The sequence below is a fragment of the Phyllobates terribilis genome, unplaced genomic scaffold (genome assembly GCF_046119375.1).
Source record: "Phyllobates terribilis strain yellow unplaced genomic scaffold, ASM4611937v1 Scaffold_3__8_contigs__length_932513732, whole genome shotgun sequence".
In the NCBI taxonomy this organism is placed as follows: Eukaryota; Metazoa; Chordata; class Amphibia; order Anura; family Dendrobatidae; genus Phyllobates; species Phyllobates terribilis.
In genome coordinates, this window is record NW_027362763.1 from 385514120 (window position 1) to 385527902 (window position 13783).

Consider the following 13783-nt stretch of genomic DNA (forward strand, 5'->3'; position numbering starts at 1 on the left):
GCGAGCTGCCGGGGAGCCAGGACGGATCGCTATGTAGACCGGGGGCCATCAGAAGTTGAGTATAATGTATATTTTTTATTTTAATTCTTTTTTTTTTTTTTTTTTTTTTTTTTACAGGTACCATGGTACCCAGATCTGGAGGAGACCCGGGTACCATCCGCACATTGAATCGCTTAATATCCATATGTGCACATGTAGTCATGTGGATATTAAGCGACTCAATGCAAGTCAATGGTGGCAAAAACGCCGCGATTACGCAAAATAATTGGTAGTGCTGCGTTTTTTTCTGCAATGATAATCCACAGCAGAAATTTCCGCAGCATGTGCACAGCACATGCAGATTATCATTGGGGAACATTGCAGATCTTCTACCAAGCGTTTTTTAAGCGTTTCTGCAGTGGAATTGCCGCTGCGGAAATGCTTAAAAAACGCATAGTGGGCACACAGCCTAAGTGTACAGGATAACCTCTATAAACTGAATATGTCACCAGGTTCTTGCTACATCATATGAGAGCAGCATGATGTCGGAGTAGAGACCCTGATTTTAGGGATGTATCACTTACTGGGCTGCTTGCCGCAGTTTTGATAAAATCACTGTTTTACCTTCTGTAGATCTACCAGTTCTCTGAATGCTGAGCTGTGTGTAACGACACAACTGATTGACAGCTCTCTGTGTGCACAGGGTTATACTGAGCTTTCTGCAGCGAATACTTAACACAGCGAATACATGTGCACATGCCCTTATACTTCACTACTTTCAAAATGGTATTTGCCACCATGAGTGATAACTGGCTCCTAAAGTCTGTAGCGTTTTCTGACTCCTGTTAAAGCATTAATACATAATATTATTTGTATGTGTGTTATTGATGTGCATTTAAAAAAAAAATGTTACAAACAGAAATGTGTTGTTTTGAATTTTTTAAATATTTTTTATTGTAATAATTTTACAGCAATGAATCATTTAATATTACGGACACCGCTGAAGATGAATCTACTTTTTTAGCACGTTTAACCTACATCTGGAAGGGATTTCTTAACATGCCATCGGTAGCAAAATTTATCATCAAGGCTTACCCTGTATCTGGGTCACTGGAGCATTTATCAGAGGTGAGGAAATCGTTTACTTTTAACAATTTTTAAAGGAAATCTGTCATCAGGTTTTTGCCATGGAATCTGAATCCGCATGATGTATGGGCAGAGATTCTGTTTCCAGTGATGTGATGTCACTTACTGGGCTGCTTGGTTCAGTTTTGATAAAATCCCTGTTTTCTCTGCTTAGTGCTTTCAGTGTTGAGCCCTGTATAAGCTCGGCCACACCACTGGTTGGCAGTTTTCTGTGTGCACTGTAACCTGCCAATCAGTGGTGGGTCTGAGTAACCAGGATTAGCTTGCCCTGCTGGCATGTGCCACCTAGTCCTGCAGTGATAATCTGCTGATAAAACTATGATTGTATTGAAACTACAGGAAGCTGCTGAGCAAGTGACACATTGCTGGAATCAGGCTCTCTGCATATGCATTATTCTGCTCTCAGATTAAATAGCAAAAACTTGCTGACCGATTTCCTTTAAATGTCTAGGTTGTTATAAACATGTTCAAGCGTTTTCATTAAGTATACTTTATTTTAATTTTTCTGTTTTCTAACACGCTGTAGTGACACTTTTTCATTGGTGGAAGTTCAGATCTGAAGACCCAATTGATCATTGAAATGAAGGGGAAAAATCTTTCATCAGAGCACAGTGCCCCTTTGGGTGTGTTTCGGTTTTGCTTGTCTCTCCCTGGAGACACTAGCAGAGCGGTGTGTAGATTCATAGTGTTGGTGATTCTAAGAAATTCTGTTTCACCACTTATTTCCTCTTGTACATTGCTAAAAGAATGATCTTTGCCCATGTGCCGCAGGCCTGCCACTAAAAATTGCCAAACTAGATGAGGCTTCATCAATCTAGCACTGGACCCATTAGGTGGATGTTTTGAGAGGGAATAAAAAGAACACTAAAGGGAGCACTATAACAAGTAGCATAAATATTCAAACATGGGACCATTATTTAATTATTGATTCCAATTTGATAAATTGTTGTTTTGCACGATCCAACAGAGAAATGTAAGGTAATATTTAATTGTATATTTAATTGTATATTTAATATAAGAAAGGAAAAGAAAAGTGAATACTGAAGGAAACTCCATTAAAAATATTAGAAAAGATAGAATGTGTGTGAACTTGGTGAGCTAGGTTTGCTTGTAGAAGCCCATAAAGAAGATTTCTTCATTCAGTCCATATGGAGCTAAACCACTTGGACTCTCGGCGTAAAAGCTCATTGGAAATATCACCTACTGTGATGTTGGTGTACACCACTTCCAATCCCATGCCACGTATATCTCAAGTGTTGCCCCCATAATGATGCAGAAAATGAGAGGCCACAGATGTACATGTTTTACCTTTCTCCCGATCCTCTTTGTCTGTCACAATACTAGAAAAGTGTTGTATTCGCTGTCTGAATTCATGAGTCGTTTGACCAACCTTGATCTTGGGGCATTGGCTCATTAGTGCATAGACAATGTTGCACGAGCGCCAATTGAAGTACATGTGAGACCATAATTCCATGGGAAAGATAGGCAAGGAAACACTTCAATTTGCAATTTAATTGTGTGTCACCCACTTTAATGATTCTGTAGGCATCAATTACAGTATGCAGCCTAACAGCATATAGTGATATGTATCCAAATCTAAGAGTATACAATTTCTTTTTAGGACCTTCCTGAATACATACAAGTAGGTGGAAGGATTTCGCCACAAACAGTTTGGGACTATGTAGAAAAGATAAAGGCCTCTGGAACAAAGGTACTATACCTACAAGTATACATTGTATTTCACATACCTTTGCAAATACAAATTAGCATTTCCATGTTTAAAGGCGACTCATTAGCATTTGCACAGGCTTTAGGAATTTCACTTTTTGTAAGTCAAGTTGCGCATGAAATGTTGAGGAATAATGCTGAGGTGTCTTCCATATTCTACTGAAGTCTTTCTTCAATAACCCCATTGTTACTCCTGTACTGTGCTCCAAGGCCCCTTGATAATCATGAATCAGCACTGTGAACAGTGGATATCCATAGCACACATGATGGCGACTGTCACTTGGTAATCACATACCTGCGTTCCTGACTCCTCATTTACGCTGGTTTGAAAGGATTTGGTGCATGCACAGCCTTGGACAGCCGAATGGTCTGTAACTGCGCATTTGCTGAATGCTTTTGCAGTGTGGGATAAACAGTGTGACTTTTCATAGTTGCTTTTGTCTGTTCCGAACAGTTTAGGTAATTTTAGATGTATGCCCTGAATGTACCCAAACCCTGTGAAATTAAGGGCTAAAATAACATAACAGAACTAGATTTTATTATGCCAGACGCACAACTAGAAAAGACCCTTGGAAGTAAGGATTGTGTGGTAGAGAGCTATGTTTGGTAGCTGACCTTGGCCAGAAGATCTCTGGTGATTATGCTGCAATACTTGTACCAGATATTTTTTTCAGCTGGATGTCTTTCACATCTCTGCTTCTATCTAATTAAAGGTAGTCTGTCAGCACAGAATGACAAACTAAGTACAGGCACTTTGTCAACCCTTGGCATAGCCAAACATTTAAGTGCACCTCCCCACCTACTTGTTTTTCATCTAACTTCCCCATTCTCTGGCTCTATAAAGGGAGGGAGAGATTGACAGAGAACAAGTAGGGTGGAAGGTTCACTTAAAAAGTAACGGTTGTCTTAAATTTTTATCTAATAAATCAATAACACACTCCTTTAAAAAAGCAACTTTGTAATATACCTTATGAGAGAACTCTGCTTCTTTCTCCTCCTGGACTGTTTCTTCATTCTCAATATTCTCAAAAGGAAATCTTCTCAGTGGGGGAAAAGCAAGATAATCTTGTAGTTATGATACCTTTTCTATTCTCAATTCACAGGTAAAATGTGTCTTCAGTGATTACAGATTGTTACATAAAGGAGATGACAGTTGTTACTGATGAGATTTTATGTAGAAGGGAAGAGGTAAAGAGGAGGGAGGAGCTCTGTCTCTAGCTCCTTTCCTCTTAATCTTTCTCCCCTTTCTCCCCCTATGTTCTCAATAAAATGTCATCACTAGCAAATGCCATCTTCCATCTGAGTAATGTAAAAGTCCGTCTTCATTAAAGACAGATTTTACCTATGAAATGAGAACTTTGAGAGTGAATGATCAGACCAGGAGGAGAAAGAAGCATAATTCTCTGATGAGATATATTACAAAGTTTCTTATTTTTATGTATACTATTGATTTATGAAATAAAAATAAAACGACGGTTAATCTTTAAATGTTTGGCCGCACCAAGGTTGCACCGAGTGCCTGTACTTAGTTTGAGCAGTCTTCCTGTCCTGACAGACTTCCTTTAAACTATGAATTTGTCGACTACTCGGCAACACCTTCTGAATCCCTATATTTGCCCCCAGTAAAATAATAACAATTATACTCTCCCCTGGTGTCTGCGCTGTTTAAGCTGTGTCGACACTGGCTCTCCCAGGGCTCTCATGACATTGTTATGTCTTGTGATGCCTGATTCCAATCGGCACTAGCTTCACTCTCCTGTCCTACAGACAAATCAAGACATCCAGAGGAAGTGAGAGTTGCTGCTGCCCACTTCCTCTGGATGTCAACTACGTCCGTAGAAGAGTGAAGCCAGCACTGATTCACCACAGGGATTGTGTGACATAACAATGTCACAAGAGTCCCTAGAGAGCCACTGCCGCATAAAAAATAGGAGGTTGATAAAGTCTAATATGATGTACTGTTTTCTATTCGATGGGGTGTTTTGTAAAGTTGGCGTGAATTGATTCCTAGTATCTGGTCTGTTGGTCATTTGTGGCCACTGGACGAGTGCTCTGAAAACCACCTCCTAGGCTTCTGTATCTCTTCTTTTGATTATCCAGCCTTTCGCAACGTCATAGTTGTATCAGGACGCACATGTGACGTCGCACCACTCCAGCCAATCAGAAGTAAATTTGCAAATGGCGGGAGGCAGGAGCACGTTCTCATTGCTCCCGTCCAGCAACTGCAGACAATTGATGTGCCTAAAAGACCTAATCTAGCAAATCGATTCACACCAAGTCTAGCGTTTTGTTGATCTGGATTAAAAAAAATTGCGATTGGAAACCATCATTAACTAAAACTCAATCTTTTTTAGGAAACTTGTGTAATACGTTTTACTCCAGAGACAGAAGAAGATCAAATATCTTACACACTGCTATATTCTTACTTCAGTAGCAGGAAACGTTATGGTGTAGTTGCAAACAATATGAGGCAGGTGAAAGACATGTATCTCATTCCGTTAGGTGCTTCTGAAAAAATTCCACATTTCTTTGTACCCTTCGACGGACCTGGTAAGCTTTAAGCTTTTTTACTTCTTAACATGGGAACAGTTCAAATTTATATTATTTTGCACAAAAAATAGGAAATTTTGGTCAATCCTTCTTTTTGGTAAAAATCTTTTAGGTGCATGAGATATGATGCATATTTATCGGTGTACTTTTACCTTTAACACCATAAGGATGTTTAAACTGATTACATTTAGGAAATGTATTTAAACCGAAATTGTAAGATTTTGCCTAATGCTTCCTGTCCACATACACCTCCCGAGAAATAGACAGTATTTACAGCTTGTCATTTGGAAGCCTCACATGTGAGTAGAGATATAAAAAGCATTACATCGAATTACCGTATTTTTAGCACTTTAAGATCCTCTTTTTAGCAAGAAACAAATCTTGCAAAAAAGTGTCTGTCTCTTATAGTCCACAGTTAGGGGGACCCAGAAGTGTCAGACCTCTTTGACTACTTTTTCAATGTTATGGCAAAGCTTTCATTAAACTCGTGCTGCAATTCAGCTTCTCATTCTACTCCTCCAGTTGCTGTACTCAGTGCCTGCCTCCTCCCTGTGAATGGCTGATTTCCTCTCTGACTGCTCTGTCTCTGGACTAATTAAGCTGCACTATCAATGGTCTTGTTAGTATGGTTGAAGTTGATCTGAGCAGTCACAGCACAGAGGAGGCAAGCATTGAGTTGTCGAGCTCAGAAATGGAACATCCAAAGCACAGAACAGTAATGACGCACCTCTCCTGTAAACGGCCACAATGCTAGGATTGTAGCTCTACATTGTGTATGCAGCTTCACATGGGGTGCTTTTAGAAAGGTCTGACTTTGACAGTACCATTCGCAGTAATAGGTCCACAGTATAGGGGGTGATGGGATGATTGACTGTAATGCGTGCTATAAGGCAATACCCCACTGTGTTAATCATATTCTGATAATACCCCCTCCCTCTGTAAATGCCTGTAATGACTGCTCTGACTGCCTGGAGTTCAAGCTGCTTGAACAGCATTAAGCATTGCTAGGGTTTTAGATGCAGGGAGGACACCGAGCCAGAGTCAAAGCGCAGAGTAATAAAGACAGTGACGAAGCCAGGCTTACTGCTTCTGTTCACACTGACACTCATTGCTCCTGTAATGACAGGTACAATGAACTGTCAGTTATGTTTTCAGCAGCATACAGGGCACACCCTCACAAATGCTCACCCATGCTCCGTACAGTGCTGGAGATAAAACAACATTGTAATCTGCCACAAGCTGGCATCAATATCAGATCGGCGGGTGTCCGACACACGGCATCCCCCAGCAATCAGCTGTTAAAAGCTCTGGCATCAGCCAGATGTAAACACATGAAGTGGTGTTGCTATGTGCCACTTCATTTACTGTGTGGCAGACCCTGCCGGCTACTGCAGATCTACACATTGAATGGATATGCTCAGACATCACCTTTACCCTTCCTTTTACCACTTTTCTACCTTTTTTTTTGTGTTTAAAACCTAGGTGCATATTATAGTCCAAAAATTACAGTAGATATACAGTACCAGTCAAAAGTTGAGCACACCCATTCATGCAAAGGTTCTCCTTATTGTTATGGGAATGTGGATATTCTAGATTCAGAATGCATGCAGCAATACCACAAATGTTCCCATAACGAAACAAGAAAAAAAGAAACCAGAATATGTGTTATATCTTAGATTCCTCAAAATATCCCCTTTTTACTTTGGTGACATCCTTGGCAGTCTCTCAAGCAGCTTCATCAGGTTTCAAAGCAAATAAAGGTGTACCATGGTATGATTAAGGACTACTCTATGTCCGAAATGTGCTGTTTTTGCCTTGATGCAATAATTTTAATGTGGCTGGAACCTTTCAGGCTGTGTGCCCACGATGCGTTTTTGGTGCATATTTTGGTGCGTATTTGCAGCGCGTAAACGCTCCAGAAACGCATTGCATACCTTATCCCATGACTTCCTATGACATTCTGCAAGTTCTGTGCACATGGTCCGTATTTTTTCTGCGCAGATTTTACTCGCAGAAAAAATACGGGCATGACGAATTCTTGTGCGTTTCTGCATACGTATTTGCCTATACAATGCATTGGAAAAACGCATGGCAAATACGCATGCAAATACGCGCCAAAAACGCATGTAACAACCGCATGCATTTTTCTGCCAAGGAGATGCAGAAATGCTCAGGAAAATTTCTGCTTCATTTCTGCATCGTGGGCACTAAGCCTAAAGCTGTACTAATAAATTGGTGAAGTTTTATATCCAAATGGCTGGACACCTTTGTTTGTTTTGTCTGCATGTCAAGTCAAGTAGGGGTTTTTACTTTCCGTGACAAGCATCTTCACAGCCAATCTACAGGATCTCATAAACTTGTACAATGTGCTTATCGAGTGGTCACCTGCAGTCGCTGTCAAATAGTCTTGAAGGAGGTCCCAGAGGTGCTGTACACTTTTTGGCTGCTTTGTCACTCTCTGCTGCCCAACTCCTCTCAAATACTCAAATCATCTCAACTGCATTGAGGTCAGGTGATTGTGAAAGACATGCAATAGTCAATTTCTCTCCTGCTTGGTCATATAAACTCTTACATAACCCGGAGGTGTGTTTTGGGTCACTGTCTTGTTGCAACAGAAATGATGGTCCCGTCTCACTAAGTGTAATCCAGACGGGATAACATGTTTCAGAATGCTGTGCTGGCCATGCCAGATAAGTGTGCCTTGAAATTGCAATAAATCACTAACAGTGTTACTAGAAAGTCACCCCCACACAATCACATCTCCCTCTCCATTCTTCATGGTTGGCATTACACACGTAGAAACAATCCGTTCACCTTTTGTGTCTCGGAAAGATATGACAGTTGATACTAAAAATATCAAATTTAGACTCATCAGACCACATTATAGATTTCCACAGATTTAATGTCCAGTCCTTGTGTTGGTTTGGCCAAACAAGTCACATCTTGTTTGCAATACTCAGTAGTGGGTTTTTTTGCGATAATTCGACCATAAAGGCCTGCTTCCTGAAGTCTCCTCTGGACATTTGATGTTATGTGTCTGCTACTTGATAGTAGATGAAGTATATAAAAGAAGAAAAATCCCAAATAGGTACACATAGGATGAGTATGTTAAGATACAGTGGAAGGGGTGAATTTGAGAGTGTAGATGCTCACCTTTATAGAGTTGTGCTATGATTGGCACAATTCCACTGAATGCCAGATCAAATATCAGTTATGCTGCCACTGTCCTAGTCACACAGCTGAGCAATGCTAAACGGAGCGCTTCTGCATAGTAATGGACAGTTTTTGGTGCAAAAGACAGATGAGGTCCGGAATAATAGTTGAAAAAATGTATATTTAAAACCTCTCTAAAGCAATTGATGTATGTGTATTATTTATACGAGCTGTTAACTGAGGTGCTGTCAATTTGCTGTTTCTGAGGTTGGTAACTGATGAAATTATCCTTTGTAGCAGAGGTAATTCTTGGTCTTCCTTTCTTGGGGCAGTCCTCATGAGAGCCAATTTCATCATAACGATTGATGGTTAATATTACTGCACTTGATACATTCAAGGTTCTAGCAATTTTCTGGAGTGATTGACCTCCATGTCTTAAAGTAATGATATACTGTTGCTTCTCTTTACTTATTTGAGTGGTTCTTGCCATATAATGGCTTTTTTCAGTTGTGAAATAGAAGTCACCATTGTGTGGAACTATGTACCACAATTGCTTTAGCAAACTACATCTGATAGTCGCAAACAATTTCTGTAGGCCGTTGATTCCTTAAATTAATTCTTGACAAGACATATCTTTCCATTGGAAGACATTCCAGGTGATTACCTGATGTTGCTGTCATCAGCGTAAAAAGAGGGGTATTATGAAGAGTCTAAGGTTGAACACACATTCTAGCTTTTCACATGGGTTTCTTTACTCCTTGTGGTCTTGCGGCCTTCAGTTGGAATCCAGTGTACTCATTCTAATAAAAACAAGAAAAACCATTACCTGATCAGATGTGTCCACATTTTTTACATATTGTAGCCATAAACAGTTTGACCGTCATATTTTCTGTACTTTTCTTAATTTCCATTTTAGCATTCTTAAGGTTTTTTTTTTTTTAAAGTCAAATGCATTATTTACTATGTTTTTGTTGTGATTCTTATTCTCATTTCTTAAAGCTCTGCTAACCTTGTTCCTCAGCTATTTTTTTAAAGTTGAAAGGAAATATGCACCTATGTGTCCAAATTTCTTTCTTCTCACAATGTCTTTTTTTTAATTTTTATCGAAATGAGGATATTTCCGTATGTAAATTCCCCGCTTGACATGTTTAAAGATAGCAATGTGGACACAAATTCATGTTCTTAACTCAGATTTTATATAGCATTGTGCTGATAATGAACTATTTCATTTTTTTTCTTGCATGGTTTCTTACTAGAAGTTTGTTTATTGTTTCAACAGGCCTAGAAGCACGTAGACCAAACTTACTTCTGGCTTTGATAATTCGCCAGAAAGTGAAAAGACAACACAGTACAAGCATTGATGATGAACAGTTAGGCTCTCTACTTAATGTCCCAGAGAAGAGGAGTAGACTTGAGCTTGATGATGACAACGATGAAGATGATGATGATGAAAATGATTTTTTTAATTCTTTCACAACAGTATTGCATAAGAATAGAAACAGAGCACAGCTTTCAGAAAGTGAGGAACCACCACCACCGCCTCCACCACCGCCACCACCAGCAGCAGTTGAAACTACACCAGAAGCAGTTAAACGGGAACCTCAAAAGCCATTACGATTTCTACCAGGAGTTTTGGTTGGATGGGAAAATCCTCAATCTACCTTAGACCTGGCTAACAAACCTTTGCCTGTTGATGATATATTACAATCTCTTTTAGGTACTACGGAGAATACATTTGAATGTAAACCCACAGCTACAGTAAATAATAAGTCATTAAAAGAAGAAAAAAATCAAGCAATTGAGCAATCCCTCATATCTGAAAAAGCATTGGATATAGAAATGAACATAGCATCCAGAATAATTGAAGAAACTAAGGATGATCCAGCTCCAGTAACTATATTATCTGGATCATCATTAGGGCTTTCTCTAAAAGATAAACCTCCTGATGTTTCCACTGAGGCATTTTTAACTACAATGAATGTTCTGGGCGGCGAGGAAACAGAAGATAAAATAGAACAAGATGATATTGAACATAATATTGTATCAGATTCAAATATGTCTTCAATTCCAGTGACAAAAGATAACACTGATAAAAATATTGTAGCATCTGTGGATGTTAATTCAAGTCCTGTGAAATCTCCAAAGTTAATACATAGTAAAAGAGATCCTAGACAAGCGGCAGGAAGAGGTCATCATATTAGCACTTCAGATACAAAAGATTTTGATTCCAATTCACACACGAACAAGGAATCCGCTGAGAGTACTTCACGCCACAAGAAAGAGAAGACAAAGAAGCATTCTCAAGAAGAAACAGATGCGTCTTCACCTAAGAATAGACCAAAAACCAGTTCATTACTGTTTCCTTCTTCAACAGACCTAGAAAAAGATATAGCCAAAGAATCAAACACTGAAAAACCGTTCCCACCAGATCTCCTGATAGATGAGACAGATCCTCTCCAGCAATTTAGGCGAGCTTTGGCTGCAAGCAAGTCACAGGCACAAACCGCAAATGCTCCACATACTGAAAATTCTTGCAAAAATCCAGTTCCTGCATTTTCAGCGAACTTTTCGCCATTAATGATACAACAACCACCATTCTTACCTTTAAAGGCTAGTCCTCCACCTTTCCCTTTCCAGCACACTCCTGGCTTTCCTTTGCAAGCAAATCCTATGTTTCCCTATGCTCCTCACATACCACCTCTTTTACCAAGCCCATTAGGAATGGGGTTTCCAAGACCACCCAGGTTTCAATCTGCAGAGTCCGGTATTCATAATCCATTAATTGCCTGGCACCCATCACTTCAGTTAGCTAGACCGCCTCCTCATTTTTTTGGACATTTAGCTACTGGACCCCTTATGACCACTGAACAAGTCAGGTACCAGGCACCACAAAAGCTATATCATAAAGACAGAGGTTCAGAAAGACGACACAGTGATCCCTGGGACAAGCAAGATCGTTTATCTGACAGAAATTCTAGTCGCGGAAATAGAAGTGGGCAAAGGCAGAGATTTTCTAGTGAGTCACATCACTCAAGAGATAAAAGGCATGATAAGGATTCTGGAAGTGATAAGCACGGAGATAGAGACTCTGAAAGAAGCAGACGTAGAGGTCGAGACAAAGAGAGAAGTCATGACCGAGATCGGAAAAGTCGCAATGAATCACATAGGGAGAAAGAAAGATCTCGGGGTTCTCACAGTGACAAGTCTTCTGATAGTAGAACAAGTAAAGACGGGAGAAATGAGAAGTCTAAAAGTGAGGATAAAGAAAAATGTAGGGAAAGAAACAAAGATCGAGAAGATGACAAAGAAAGGGATAGACACCACAAAGACAGGAATAGGGACCACAGCGATAAAAGTAAACGATAAAAACATCTCATGCTGTTAGTTTTATCTCTTAGTTGTGCCATCATTTTCTATCAAATGTCAGTGTTTTCCCAGACACAAACTGTTGTAAGCCTGATTGCCCATTATATGTTTTGTGTTCAATTCTCACTAATTGTAAACTTATTTAACAAATCTTTTACACAAATGTAAATGTAATGTCCTGTATATTTCTTTCTAAATATCCTAACGTGTAATATTTAGTTGGAAATTTTGTGACAATGAATCAAAATTTTATCAGGTTATGGTATTAACATTTTAAAACAAAAATCTTTACACAAAATGTTTTATAATTGCACTGTTTTTAAAACCGGAATATCGTGAAGCTCTACAGATTCTCACTTGGAGATTTAGATACCTATTTGGTGCTGTAATAAAAAAACAACAACAAAAAAAACTTATGGCAAATTACAATAGATCTCCATAAATTACTGATTATGGTCAGTGTATCAGAGTTGATAATATCATGGATTAAGTCAAAGCCGTTCGGTTACTATAGCTTTGAAATGCACTTGCCATAGGGGTATTTAGGCTAATCTTTCAAGCTTCAATTTGTTAGTAAGTTAAAATTAGAAATTTATGTTTGTGCTTTAAATACTTGAAAATTCAGCTTGTACATTCTTGTGTTTTGCTATTTTTATACTGTAAAATGTAAATATTTTAAGGAATATTTTGATTTTAAAGATAAAAACTAACATATTTTATCCCATTCCACTGTATGTAACGTTGTGTTTAATTCCTGTTTTAAAAAAGTAAAGGTTTTAGTAATATTTCTTGCCCTTGCTTTGCATGTTTCTTTTTGTTTATCTTTTTTTCATATGTAAAGTGTATATTTCTAGCTGTCTTGTCCCTAATCATTCACATATTGCAGTGTTTTTGTACTTAAACTGGATATCCTGGAATTTGTGTCATTGCCGGCACAGAGTGGTCACAGACTGCTCCTCCCGGGGGTTCAACTGCCTCTGCTGACTTCACGTCAGTGGCAGCTTCTTTTCCGCTTCTGTCTGTTGATGGGTCGGGACTTCAATATCATTCTGATTGACAGCCGGATTCTCGCTGCCTAACTGGGTTAGTCGACTGTTAATCAGATTGACGTTCGAATCACACCTCGTTGACACAGCAGGGCGGAAAAAAAGCCGTCGCTATGTGGAAATTATGTCAGTAGAGGCCGCTGAATCCCCTGCAGGAGCGGTCTGTGACCACTCTGTGCTGGTGATGAATGGCAATGGACACAACAGGCAGGTATGCCTGTTAATGCTTAGGCATATTTTTTGGGTTTTTCACAAAATCCCAGATATCCTCTTTAACAAGCTATACTCTGTGAAAACATTTGTTTCGGGAAGGTAGTGTTAAACACGCCTTCCTGCTTTCCATTTTTGATAATCCTTAAAAGCATCCTAAATGCAGTATATTTTTTGTACTTTTTAATCCTTAATATATTCACAGAAGTATTTTGATGCTTATTGTGAAGGTGCAATTGATGCTGCCATTTTAAATATAGTAATAGTGGAGTAGTAGGAAAGCTAAGAGTTCACTTCTGATGTTCTATACTGCTGTAAAATATAAAAGATCTTGCAATGTTGTAGGTTCACTTGCATTTGCCTAAAACATTTTAATATATGGATAGGCCAAATTAATCTCTATGAATTTGGCCTTGTTGAGATAAGGGAAATTAGATTGTGAGCGACATTGGGGACAGGGATAGATGTATTCACCTAACACCTTCACACTCTATGACACAAAAGTATGCTATAGTGCAGGTGTAGGGTGCTGGTCCACTTCACGCAAGGCAGATACTGGCTGTGTTATACAGCTAGCATCTGCCTTTATCAGCAGAGACTGGAGT

General features: G+C 39.2%; 1 protein-coding gene across 1 annotated transcript in view; it reads left to right on the forward strand.

Annotated features, from left to right (window-relative positions):
• Positions 1–12671, forward strand: part of PHF3 (PHD finger protein 3) — an 89670-nt gene extending 76999 nt beyond the window's left edge. The window contains exons 13-16 of the mRNA XM_073675493.1: positions 951–1107; positions 2747–2836; positions 5208–5403; positions 9836–12671. Coding sequence (XP_073531594.1) covers positions 951–1107; positions 2747–2836; positions 5208–5403; positions 9836–11922 — 2530 coding nt within the window. The 3' untranslated portion in view covers positions 11923–12671. The remainder of the gene's footprint in view (positions 1–950; positions 1108–2746; positions 2837–5207; positions 5404–9835) is intronic.
• The last annotated feature ends 1112 nt before the right edge of the window (positions 12672–13783 follow it).